The sequence below is a fragment of the Phyllostomus discolor genome, chromosome 10 (genome assembly GCF_004126475.2).
Source record: "Phyllostomus discolor isolate MPI-MPIP mPhyDis1 chromosome 10, mPhyDis1.pri.v3, whole genome shotgun sequence".
Classification (NCBI taxonomy): Eukaryota; Metazoa; Chordata; class Mammalia; order Chiroptera; family Phyllostomidae; genus Phyllostomus; species Phyllostomus discolor.
In genome coordinates, this window is record NC_040912.2 from 41,667,252 (window position 1) to 41,680,479 (window position 13,228).

At 35.3% G+C, this 13,228-nt stretch overlaps 1 protein-coding gene across 1 annotated transcript in view; it reads right to left on the bottom strand.

The window, feature by feature from the left end:
* Positions 1–716: 716 nt before the first annotated feature.
* Positions 717–13,228, bottom strand: part of GNAI1 (G protein subunit alpha i1) — an 81,524-nt gene continuing 69,012 nt past the window's right edge. The window contains exons 6-8 of the mRNA XM_028525433.2: positions 12,045–12,174; positions 10,748–10,901; positions 717–2,796 (exon numbers count right to left, since the gene is read on the bottom strand). Coding sequence (XP_028381234.1) covers positions 2,606–2,796; positions 10,748–10,901; positions 12,045–12,174 — 475 coding nt within the window. The 3' untranslated portion in view covers positions 717–2,605. The remainder of the gene's footprint in view (positions 2,797–10,747; positions 10,902–12,044; positions 12,175–13,228) is intronic.

The window sequence follows — 13,228 nt, forward strand, 5'->3', positions numbered from 1 at the left end:
TTATGTCTTGGTAGACTTATTCTCATCCGTAGCAGCTGGGGGAGCTCTGTGGGCAGAGCTCCCCCACAGCCATGCTGTTTGGATATAGTATGGGAGAGGAGTGGATATTGTAGGCCCAGATGATGAAGGGCCTTAAATGGAAGACTAAGTTAGATTTGATTTTGACAAGTCAGAGCCTATGCAGGTTAATACACAGAAGATACACAGGCACAGTTTTGTATTAGAGTAACTAACCTGGATTAGAGAAGGGAGAAATGGGAGGTGGGGGATTTCCTTAAGAAGCCATTCAAGTCAAAGTTATGCAAGGACATGAACTCAGTAGGTGGTCATGGGGATAGGAAGAAAAAATAAACCAATCAACCGGTCAACCACATGTCAGGCAGTGGAAGAGTAGAACTGTGAGCAATGGTGGCTGCTCAGAAGTAGAGATGAGGGCTAAGAAGAGTTCCCAACAGCTAAAAAGCTCCACAGTGAGCAAATGAATGAATGACAGATGGTACAAGTCAGTAAAATGGCAAAGTCAGGAGGTTAGAAGGAGAATTCTGGCAGGCAATTCCAAATGTGACACCATGTCTCATCAGAAAACTTGGGGCAGCAAAAAATTAGTCTTCTAGAATAGATGAAATTGCAAAAAGCACCAATAAAAAATAAATGAACGTACTACAGACTGATACTTAAATCCTAATGCAAAAATGTGGGTTTAGCCAACAGGTTTATAAAATTTTAAAAATTTAAATTTATTAGGATTTATTAGTAACACAATTACACAGAATAAAGTTTAGGAATTCATCAATTATGATCACCAATATGTGCTTCTTTGTGGCTTTTTAAACTGTATTCCTCATGATTCAAATTTATTCAGTATAGTTGAATTTCATACATAGCTTCACAATATGGATATTACAGTTCTCCCACTGGTAAAATTAATAAAAACGTATCTTTCATGAAAGGCACATAAAGAATCTAAACTAACACACTTAAGGAACTTCGACAACTCTGAATTTCTTTACATTAGAGAGAAGAAAAACAAATCCCAAGATGAAACATATAAATGTACTTTGTGGTCACTCACCCACACACACATACACGTAGTTCAACAAATACACTTTGACAAAATGACAGCACATTAACTCAACTCAGAAACTCCTTATCCACAGAGCTCACTGAAAGGCTTTTTCAAGATGAGTGAAAAAAGGCAAGTAGGGTGGGGAATGATGTTCGTTTTCAGAAATGAGGTCACAGGACACCATGAATAATCAAAAGAAAAATGACTACTGAAGTTCAATAGCTAGCTGATGGTAACACTTATCTGAGCATACATACAATCACTGACTTTATTAAATACTGTTATTCATCTTCTAAGTGTAACTGCCCATTTCATTCTCAGAAATAACAGCAAAATTTAAAAAGAAATAATATCAACTCAAGCAAGGAGGAAATTTGAATAATTGAAGGGAAAAAGTAATTTTAATATAATGTGATGATTAAATTTGAAACTAGTTACATATGAATTAAAAGCTTGCATTATATCAGCAGCAGAACATTTAAAGATCTTTCTTATTATCTTCCAAACAAAGAGCTATCATATATGCTAGGTACAAGGGACTTCCCAAAGGAAATACACAAATGAATGTCTCAAAATTCATTATGCTGACATATTTTTTACCCAAAAATGCTCTCATCATCCACCAAAACTTAGTTATAAATAAAAAGGTAATTATTTAAAGTGTATAAAAATTAATCTGGCACCACCTTTAAGGCAATGCCTGAATACCATCCAAATATTAAAATTCAAAGTGAAAACAAACCAACTGAATAAAAATTAAGTATTTATAAGTCTAAGATAGTATATCCTCAAAATATAAAATTTTAGTTTTTCAAACCAAATCTAATGTAGAATTAGATTAGCATGCAATCTTAAAAGAAAAAATAAAATGCATACCATGTTTAAATAATCCAAAGGCAGATATATTCATCCTCTTTAAGAACATTTCAATAAAGCATTAAAGAACAAATCATGTTATTAAAATAGTCTGTGCAGTGTTTGTACAAATAACATTTTTTATGATTACAAGATTATCAAGATAAGGGTTTCAATGTTCCCTAATATTAATTACTGTATTTAAAAACTTATAGGGCATGAACATAAATAAAGCTGTTTAAAACTGGAAAACATGGTAATAGTCTCACTGACTACAAAGTACTTAATATTTCTGTTATTTCCAAAGCAATCATACTAGAATGGTAAGTTGCTGCTCTTAAAACCTAAAAGCAATGTGGAAACCCATAATGTGGAAAACCAAAGTTATAAATACATGTATACATACATTTGCATATTTACACTTACGCAGAAATCCTCAATATACTAGAGCCCAGCTTTAACACTGTCCTTAGTTTCACACTACAAGACCACCTTTCACGCTTAAGAAAGGTCTTTTTTTTTCTTAAACTTTCAGTTAAAAAAAACATAACAAATTTGATCAGGTCCAGATGTGTTTGCTGTATACTAACTACATTCTGTGTTGCTGCAAGACTCTAGTCTAAAGAGATCCACATGTAAGTACTCTTTTGGTTTGAAAATACATTTAACCATTCACTGCAAAACTTAGAAGAGACCACAATCTTTTAGATTATTTTTTATGATGACATCTGTTACAGCATCAAAAACAAACTGCACATTCTTAGTATCTGTGGCACATGTAAAGTGGGTGTATATTTCTTTTGTGTCCTTTCTTTTATTGAGGTCTTCAAACTGACATTGAATATATGCAGCTGCCTCTTCGTATGTGTTTGAGCCTAAGATGAGAAAAGGAAAAAAAACAAGTTAAAATTAGTATACCACTAAGAAAAATGGACCTTAAATATTGAATTCAGTTTCATACATTTAAAATATTTGGACTCTATAATTGCATTTTTCCTTGTAGAATAAGAGAAACTACTTCTTCTAAATTAAAAATACCCAATGTGAACTACCTTTAACTGACTATATATAAGTTATCCTTAAAAAAGCCTTATATCTTTGTTCCTGCTTCAATCTCCAAATGCCAGATCCCCTCCTTTTTCTTATTCCTTGTACTCTGCATCCCAACCACTGAGTTCTCTGATGGTGGCATGCTATTTCAGTTATAGTCTAGTGGCTGATCAAAAAATGCTGGCAGACTGCAGATCAGTATTTTTACTCCCTTTTCTATAGACACATTAATGAGCATTTCTCACTTATTTTTCCTTATTAAAAATTATACAAGAGCCCTGGCTGGTATAGCTCAGTGGATTGAGTATGGGCCTGTGAACCAAAGGGTCACCAGTTTGATACCCAGTCAGGGTACATGCCTGGGATGCAGGCCAGGTCCCCAATAGGGGGTGTGTGAGAGGCAACCACACATTGATGTTTCTCTCCCTCTTTCTCTTTCCCTTCCTCTGTCTCTAATAAATAAATACATAAAATATTTACAAAAATTGTACAAGACTCTACAGTGTAGTTTATGGCTATGAGGTTACAAAAAGTGAATGATAAGTTCCTGCTTTCAGGTAACTGAGTAAAGACTTCTGATTACAAACACTCTGGAGATTCTCTGGTAGTATCTAAAGGTAATCATGCTCTGTGACCCAGCAATTCAGTTTGTAGATGTGCCCTTGACATATAACATATAAAGACTTTTAATAGCAGAACTTCTAGTTTAGGCAACAATCCAGATAATAAATTCCAGTATATTCATAAAATGAGCTGCTGTACAGTAATGAGAAATAAGAACAAAAGCACTATTGCTACACACAACAACATGGATGCACTTCATTAACATACTGTTAATCAAGTAACGCCAGGTACAAAAAGACTATACACTGTATGACTCAAGTGATGATCAGAAAACAAAGAAGTCTGATAACCATCAAAATTAATCAATGAAGATAAGTCATAATAATGGTTACTGTATGTGGTGGGAGGGGCATGATGGGGCTTTTGGGAACCTCAAAATGACCTGAATGGTGAATATATCAGTATGTTTACTTCTAAAAATTCAATGAGCTTCACATTAGTATTGAATGTTTGTGTATCTATGTTTTTTTATGTACATATATATTACTTCATTTGAAAGAAAACTGTTGAATCTCTCCTTTGCAGTAATAACACAACATTACTTGTCTGGCTTTCAAGGTGTCTAATATCCAGCCTGCTCAGGGGATCTACACTCTGAGACCCTCTCTTCCACATCCCAGGCTCACCTCATGCCATGAGAACCCAATATTCAAACTGCCACTTGTGTTACTGCAGCCCTTTCCTCCAGTTAGTTCACCAGTTGTTTGCATATCTTAGCTACAGTAAATGTGCTGTAATAAACGCAGGCAAGCAGACAGCTTTTTGAATTGATGTTTTGTTTTCTTCAGATGAATACCCAAAGGTGGGCTTGGTGAATTATGTGGTACTTAATGTTTTTAATTTCTTAAGACATCTGTAATTTTTTCCATAGTGGAGGCACCAATTTACATTCCCACCAATATAACAGTGTACAAGGATTCCCTTTTCTCCACATCCCTGCTGACCCTTGTTATTTCTTGTCTTTTTGATAAGTGGCACAGGTGTGAATTGATAGTTCATTGTGGTTCTGATTTGCATTTCCCTGATGATTAATCATGTTTAGCACCTTTTCACGGACCTGTTAGCCAGATGTATGTCTTTTTTGGAAAATATCTATTCAGTTTCTCTGCCCACTTTTTAAATTGCTTTTTAAAATACATACATACATTTATTTGTTTGTTTCTTTGTTGATGCAATTTAGTTGTACTGGGTTCTTTATATATTTTGGATGTTAACCCCTTGGCAGATATATGCTTTGCAAATATTTTCTCATTCCATAGGCTTCTTTTTCATTTTGTTAATGGTTTCCTTTGCTGTGTGGAAGCCTTTTAGTTTGATGTAGTCCTACTTTTTCCTTTTGGTGTCAATCCAAAAAATCTTTACCAAGGTTGATGTCAAGGTGCTTACTACCTATTTTCTTCTAGGAGTTTTATAATTTCAGGTCTTATGTTCATGTCTTTCATCACTTTGATTTAATTTTTGTGAACAATATAAGATAGTGTTCCAGTTTCCTTTTGCATGTGGCTGTCCAGTTTTTCCAACACCATTTACTGAAGAAACTGTCTTTTCCCTAGTGCATATTCTTGCCTCCTTTGTCACAAATTAATTGACTATATATGTTCTGGTTTGTTTCTGGGCTCACTATTCTGCTCCACTGATTTATGTGTCTGGTTTTATGCCAATACCATACAGTTTTGATTACTATAGCTTTGTAATAGTCTGATATTAGGAAGCATTATGCCTTCAGCTGTGTTCTTTCTCAAGACTGCTTTAGCTATTCAGACTCTTGTGGTTCCATACATGTTTTAGGATTTTTTATCCTCTTTCTGTGAAAAATTCCATTGGAATTTTGATAGAATTACATTGAATCTGTAGATTGCTTTGGGTAGGATGAAATTTTTTTAACAATATTCTTCCAATCCATGAGCATGACATCTTTCCATTTATCTGTGTCTTCAATTTCTTTCACCATTATTTTACAGTTTTCAGTGTGTAACTCTTTCAGCAATTTGGTTAAATTTATTCCTAGGTATTTTGTTCTGTTTGATGCAATTATAAATGGAGCTTTCGATTTCTTTGACAATTCATTACTAGTACAGAAATGCAACAAATTTTTCTATCTTAATTTTGTATCCTGGAACTTTGCTGAGTTGTTTATTAGTTCTAGTAGTTTTGTAGTGGAGTCTTTAGGGTTTTCCGTATATATCATGTTATCTGCAAATAATGACAGTTTTTCTTCTTCCTTTCCAATTTGGATGCCTTTTACTTTTTTTCCTTGCCTAATTCCTCTTCCTAGGACTTCCATTACAGTATTGAATAAAAGTAGCAAGAATTGAACTCCTTGTCATGTTCCTAACCTTAGAGGAAGGGAAACCTTTTAGCTCTTCAGCACTGAATATAATGTTAGTTGTGGGCCTGTCATATGTGGCCTATATTATGTGGCAGTACTTTCCCCCTACACACATTTTGTTGAAAGTTTTTATCGTAAATTGATGGATTTTGTCAGACGTTTTTCTGCATCTAATTTTTATACTTCTTTTTGCTAAGGTGGTATATCACATTGACTGATTTGAAGATGTTGAACCATCTTTGCATCCCTGGAATAAATTCTACTTGATTACGGCCTATGGTCCTTTTAAAGTGCTGTTGAATTTGATTTGCTAATATTTTATTAAGAATTTCTAGCCCTGGCTGGCGTAGCTCAGTGGATTGAGCGCGGGCTGCGAACCAGGCGTCACAGGTTCGATTCCCAGTCAGGGCACATGCCTGGGTTGCAGGCCATGGCCTCCAGCAACCGCACATTGATTTCTCTCTCTCTCTTTCTCCCTCCCTTCCCTCTCTCTCTAAAAAAAATAATAAAATCTAAAAACCAAAGAATTTCTGCATTTGTGTTTATCAGGGATATTGACTTGTAATTTTTTTCTTGTGTTGTCCTGGTCTGATCTGGGTGTTAGGGTAATGGTGCTCTTGTAAAATGAGTTTGGAAATACTCCATCCTCTTCTACTTTGGAAAAGCTTAAGAAGAAATGGTATCAATTTTTCTTTAAATATTTGGTAGAGTTCACCAGTGAGGCCATCTGGTCATGGACTTTTATTTGTTGGAAAGTTTCTCACTACTGATTGACTCTTTTTACTGGTAATACATCTGTCTAGATTTTCTATTTCTTCATGATTCAGTCTTCAGAGACTGTACATTTTTAGGAATTCACCCATTTTTTCCTAGGTTGTCAAAATACATTTTAACTCTTTTAAAGCTGCTAGCAGATACCATATATTTTTACAAATAAAATTCTAGCTTATTTTATTAAATCATAATAGGGTTGGTATTCTGAAACTCAAAAGCACCAGTGGTTTGTTCAAATAGAAGGTAATGCAACCACCATACCAAAAATACAGGATGGGTAAAAGTAAGTTTATAGTTGTTCATATGGAAAATAATATAATAAATAATAATATAAGAATTATGTTCTGTGTAATCACAAATATAAATCTACTTTTGCCACCCCCTTATGTTTTTGGAAAACAGCTTTCATTATTCCATGCCTAGCTCAATTTCATGTACACGTATGAGGACTGTGCAGAAAGTACACAGCCATGTAATATTAAAAAAGAGACATTTATTGAAGATACAAGATACAAGAAAAATTCTACATAGGACAGTGACACCTCAGTCCCCTTCAAAGTAGGCATCACAGGACCTCACACAGTTCTTCCAGTGTCTCTTCCACTATTCAAAACATTGCAAAATCCTTTGTTGGAATTGCCATCAATTGCCCCATGGTCTTTTCCTGAATCTCACTGATGGTCTGAAATCTCTCCCGAAAGTTGATTTTAGTTTTGGGAAAAGCCAGAAGTCACAGGGCACCAAATCCAGGCTGTGGTGGGGGCTGAGTCACCTGGCTGATTTGATGTTCTGCTGAAAAACTCTGCACCAGACATGATGCATACGTGAGCATGTTGTCATGATGAAGCTGCCAATCACCAGTTGCCCATAGCTTGTTTTTGTCATATTGCATCTCTCAACTGATGAAGAACATTGAGGCAGTACCCCTTAATGTTTGGCCTAGGGGGGTGTATTCATGAGGAACAACACCTTCCCAAACAAAAAACACAGTTAACATGGTCTTGCTCTTGCTGTGACTCTGCCACATCTTCAGTGGTGAAGAACCAGGCAACTTCTGTTGGGATGACTGGGCCTTCATTTCTGGATCATAGCCATAGACCATACCTTATCTCTGCTTATGACCTTTTTGAGGAAATCTGGTTCACTGGTAGCAGTGTGAATCATCATTAGCAACTGCAGTACCATGTTCCTACTGCTCTGGTAGCAGAATTGGTGGAATGAATTTTTCTATGACATGTTTCATGCCAAGATCCTGCATCAAAATCTCAGACACAGTAGTTTTTGGAATCCCCAGATTAGCTTCTGGTTCTTGCACTGTCAGTCACTGATCTTTGTTGATTGCAGCCCATACATGTTCAACATTCTCAGGTGTTCTGCTTGTTGCAGGCCTTCCAGAACATGGATCACTTTCAACAAGATTCTCAACCGTCTTTGAAACATTTGTACCACACTTTTATTTGCACTGCACTTACTGCACAGTCTCTGAAAGCCTTCCGAATCATCCAAATAGTTCCTGTGCAGGAATGTTTAGCTTAACACAAAATTTGATGCAAATCTGTTGCTCTACTCATTCAGTCATTTTGAACACAATAGCCACACAATACACATGCTCACCCAATGGTGTCTACCACCTCCACTGACTAGTATGGTGAAGTGGTCATTGTTCAGGCATGTGCATTCCAGTCCACTCTCCTTGGCTGCCAGGTTATACTGATGTCGTGCAAACTCTTCTCATTATATTAACAATGAACTAGACTTTTTCTGGACAGGCCTCTGGGTTTGTCCCAAGAGCAACAAGACTTAAGAATGAACTTATAATAAGCACATTCCTCAGTCTGATTTTAAGTCTTAAGAATGGTAAAGATGAGGGTTGGGGGAGAACCTGACAGGTATTTTCTAACATGTGATAGAACTGTCCTAAATAAACCTAAGTATAGATGATAATATGGTTCAAGAATGGAGTATGGGAGGTTGATGATATAATTCAAAGGGAGATAGAGAATTAAGAAAAACAAAATACATTGAGTTTAGTTTGAGTTTCAGGTGCGAAAAAAACATGTACATGCTGAACAAAGTACCTGGAAATGTAAGCCTGATGCTCTGGAGAGAAACTGGAGTTGATAACAGAGTTTAACATAGTGAGAATGAATATGACCATGGAAGAATAGAGTGTAAAAGATTACAGATCTGCAGCTGGAATGTGGTGAACTGCCAATATACAGGTAAATAGAAGAGGAGAGAGATGCAGACAGGAAATAAGCTGAGTAGCGGAAGGCTACATTGGGTTCTTCTACAAAAAACAATAGTCATAGGAATTAAGAGTTGAGGCTGAAGCAAGAGGCAACTGAGTCAATAATTAGGGCATGCAGTGAAGATTACATTATTATACCAACACTGGGAATGTGAGAGAATTATGTGACATCTTTTTGTTCAAAGCTTCCGAGGTAAGTGATTACTATTAACTTGACAACATAAGGAAAATTCTCGCATATACCTGGTAAAGAAAGAGCTAACAAGTTTATTCCTTGTTGCTCTGAAATCCCTGTAGGCATGTGATATTTATGGATTCATTTGGGTACTCTGGTAATATTAGCACAAAATGGCTACTTCATAATAGGAAATGACAAAAATAAACTGAAAGATGAAAGTAAGGGCAAAAACTAAGCCACCTTGATTCTGGATAACTTCAATCTTGGAATTAATACTATAAATAATTTTATTCCTAATAAGCTCTAAAATGCTTCTGAACAAGGTGACTTAGAATACTATGACTTTCAAAAATAAAACAAAAGTTTTAAACTAAGAAACTATGAAAGTGTTTGAAGTATACCTTTGCAATATACAAAACAGGGCTGTAATAATTAATGTGCTTATATTTATTGAAGAACTACCTCCCACCCCCCAGTTCCAATGAGAATTTAATTAAAGTTAGACTGGTGGTTAATGATTTGATAGACTTAGGTCTTCTATTAGGTCACAGGGTTGTTTTAACATCACCTATGAAAAGGCAGTAAATACTTGTATAATTTACTCAATACAAGACAAAATTTTTGTTTATAATCAAATTCTTGAGACTTATTTTAAAACAGGAAGGATGGAGATAATTTATATAAATTAGCTGAATTAACTAAACTCTTCAAAATATTTATATTTAAAGATACTATAAACCAGTGGCAGTCAAACTTTTTTTAAGGCACAGTTCTCTTCATTAAAATCAAATCTTATGCAGATGGAAGCTAAGTTACTCTGTTTTAATCAGAGAGAAATTGTGTGAGTGTGTGTGTGTGGGGGGGGCAGACAAGTATCTTCATTCCTTGCACCCACTTTCAATAGCACTCCAGGAATGTCCAAAAACTAAACTAAACCATAATAACATTTTAGTCCTCTTCTGATTTTATAGATGGGGTACTGAGACCCAGGTAAATTAACTGCCTTGTTCAAGATCAAGGAGCTAATTATGGAAAAGCCAGGACTGTATCTCAGGTCTCTTTTTTTCACTGCAGACCACTTTCCATAGTAGTGAAATCAAAGTACCATTAATTAATAAAGTACCATGGATTTCCTGTGAAACATTCCCTGACTCCTCAGTTGTTAGCTAATTCACAAATTCTTTTCCATTCCCCCCTTATGTTTATTGTTCATGTTACTTTGTAGTAACATGCTGCACTGCTATTGTTTCTTTGTTTATGAGTACACCAACCTTTGAGATTGAACAGGGGGCAAGACATGTCTTATTTCTTGTGTATCACACAACACGACACAAGACCTGTTACTGTTAACTAGATGAAGGAATCAATATTGTAAGTTTATGAAGACATGAAGTCATCACAGAAAATTACTTAACAGCTTTTCCATAAAATGTTATTTTCAATAACCTAATCCATACCTCAAGTAATTACTTGTGCTTGAATGTAGTCTGATAAGCAATTTCTCTTAAAGGTAAGAATTATTAAGCTGGGGCATTCAAATCAACAACTCAAATCTTGCCATAGGGGAACTTTCACTTGGAAATTGTTGACTTGACGAGTTATTTACAGAAAGTAAAATACCTGCATATTCTGGATAGCATATAGTGAGAGGGCTCTTTTTGATTTTTTCTTCGAAGAGATCCTTCTTGTTTAGGAAAAGTATAATAGACGTTTCTGTGAACCACTTGTTGTTACATATGCTGTCGAACAACTTCATGCTTTCATGCATTCGATTCTATAGAAGAAAAGATGCAATCATCTTGTCATAATGGCAAGGGTTCTGAGAAATACTACTTTTAAAAAATAACAATATTGTAACAAAACAGAGCTTAACTAAAAAATAGATAACATACTAGAAAAATCCATTTCTGGCATTAAAGAACAAGCACACCGTGATTTCAGGGGAGATGGCATCTACATCACTCATTACTCTGGGCCTCCAGCCAGTGTTCGCCAAGTGCCCACTATGTGTCACTGTGCCTGGGCCTCTCCTGCTGCAGGACCTTGCAATCTAGGCATGCCAAGTATAAATATTTGAAAACATCTCATTATTACAGAATTTAATGAAGCTTCCACTAATTGCTAACTAGAGGTTTTTAAAGGTTACTAAGTATTAACCTTTAATAGTAATAATTTAATTAATAATTAAAATAACCTTTAATAACCTAATAATTTTTAAGGTTATTATACTGAATAAGCTGAGGCTCAATTAGCCCAACATCCTAAATATAAAAGTATGCTAAGGAAGGAAAGCTCCATCCCTGTTTCCTCCCTCTAGTATCTGTGGTTTCAAAAGGCACTGATGTATTTCACAGTGTCGAAATGAGAGCAGTAGATGTATGATGATGCACTGCACCTGCTACATTGTGACTACACAAAAAGGATTAAAAAAACCCAGAAAACTGACATTTCTATCATTTTTCCCAGTCTGTACTAAAGTTAAAAAAACAAAATTTTAAATTTGTAATTAAAAATATTTCCCCCAGATTAATGCTATACTGAAATACATCTGAAAACTACATGCTAGTGCCATGTATAAAGTGTATCAAAGATTACTGAGCTGGAGCTGGCAGAAGTAATAAGAAAAAACTTTATTTTTATTCAGTATGTAGATACTACAGGATATAGACAACGCATAGTTAAGCATAGAGGCTTGAGATAAGATCAACTCTTTTCTTTTTCTCAGGATCCACCTGTGCTTCTTTAGTATAATTCCCATTTAGTATGGAAACAGAAAAGTTAAAGAAAAGAGCCAAAACTTTCAAATAATTCAAACATTTAGTAAGAATTTCTCAAGAATTTTTTCTCAGAAAACCCCCTGGCAACATCTTCAGCTTTTCGTATTTCATGCTCAATCTTTAAAAGCGGTTGTACTTGCCATTTCTTCATCTTCAGCTAGAACCAGGTCGTAGTCACTCAGCGCCACACAGAAAATGATGGCGGTCACTCCTTCAAAGCAGTGAATCCACTTCTTCCGCTCAGACCGCTGTCCACCCACATCAAACATTCTGTACCAGGAAACATAATGAGTTGGACATCACATTAAATGTCTAAGAGCTCTGACTTCTACAATTTCAGCAAAAATTGCACAGAGAATGTGGAATGGGAAGAAAGGATAAACGGGCTTTATGGGAGGAAAACAATTTCAGAAACTGGCTTTCACAAATAGAAAGTCTGCTGATTTAAAAAAATTTTTTTATCAAGCAGAGGGTATCTAAAAACAAAACCAAAAAAACCTAAAATATCCTAAAAAACAACATATAACACATAAGAATACTTAGAATAGACAAATGCATATGAATGAACTACACTATATGTAAACACTAGAAGTCATACCAAGCAACTAGGAAATGCAGAGAGAATAAAATACTGATTTGCAAATGTCACAAAACAATAAAGGTAGAGGACACAGTCCCCTCTTCCCACTACAAAATGGTGCTTTCTCCCTGGGGCAATATGAAGGAGAAACCATTCCAGGTACGAAAAAGCTGAACAAGCAAGTCATATTTAGAGGGGGCGCCAAGAGGTTGCCTAGATTAAAAAGTAAAACCAGGGTATAAAAGAAAATGAGAAGAAATATGAGATAAATGGGTAGTCCTAATGAATAGTCTTAAGACTCAGAGTAAAAAAAATCAATTTTTACACACTATATAGTAGTAAACCATTGTTGGTTAGTGTACAGGGTAGCAACATAATTAAACAGTATAAAGACAATGATCATTTCCTCTTTTTCTGGTAAAAGTTTAAGTCAAGCAAAAGTTGAAAAGTACATAGGTTATGTTATGCAACCTAGCAATAACCACTTATGTAATGGAGACACTATGCACACTGGTACATTTTTTAAGGCTCCATTTATCTAGATGATGCACTAATTAAAATAGTCCCTATTTAAATCTCACGCAGCAAAAAGAATTTTCTCTGCAGAGCAGTACTGGCCTATAAACTAATATTGTGAATTTTATCATCACTTAAGTGGCCCTCATTCTAGTGATTTAGCTACTAAATTGTTTGTTAAGTTAGGTTTAAGAATGCTATATGAAAATGATTCTACCACATGATAAA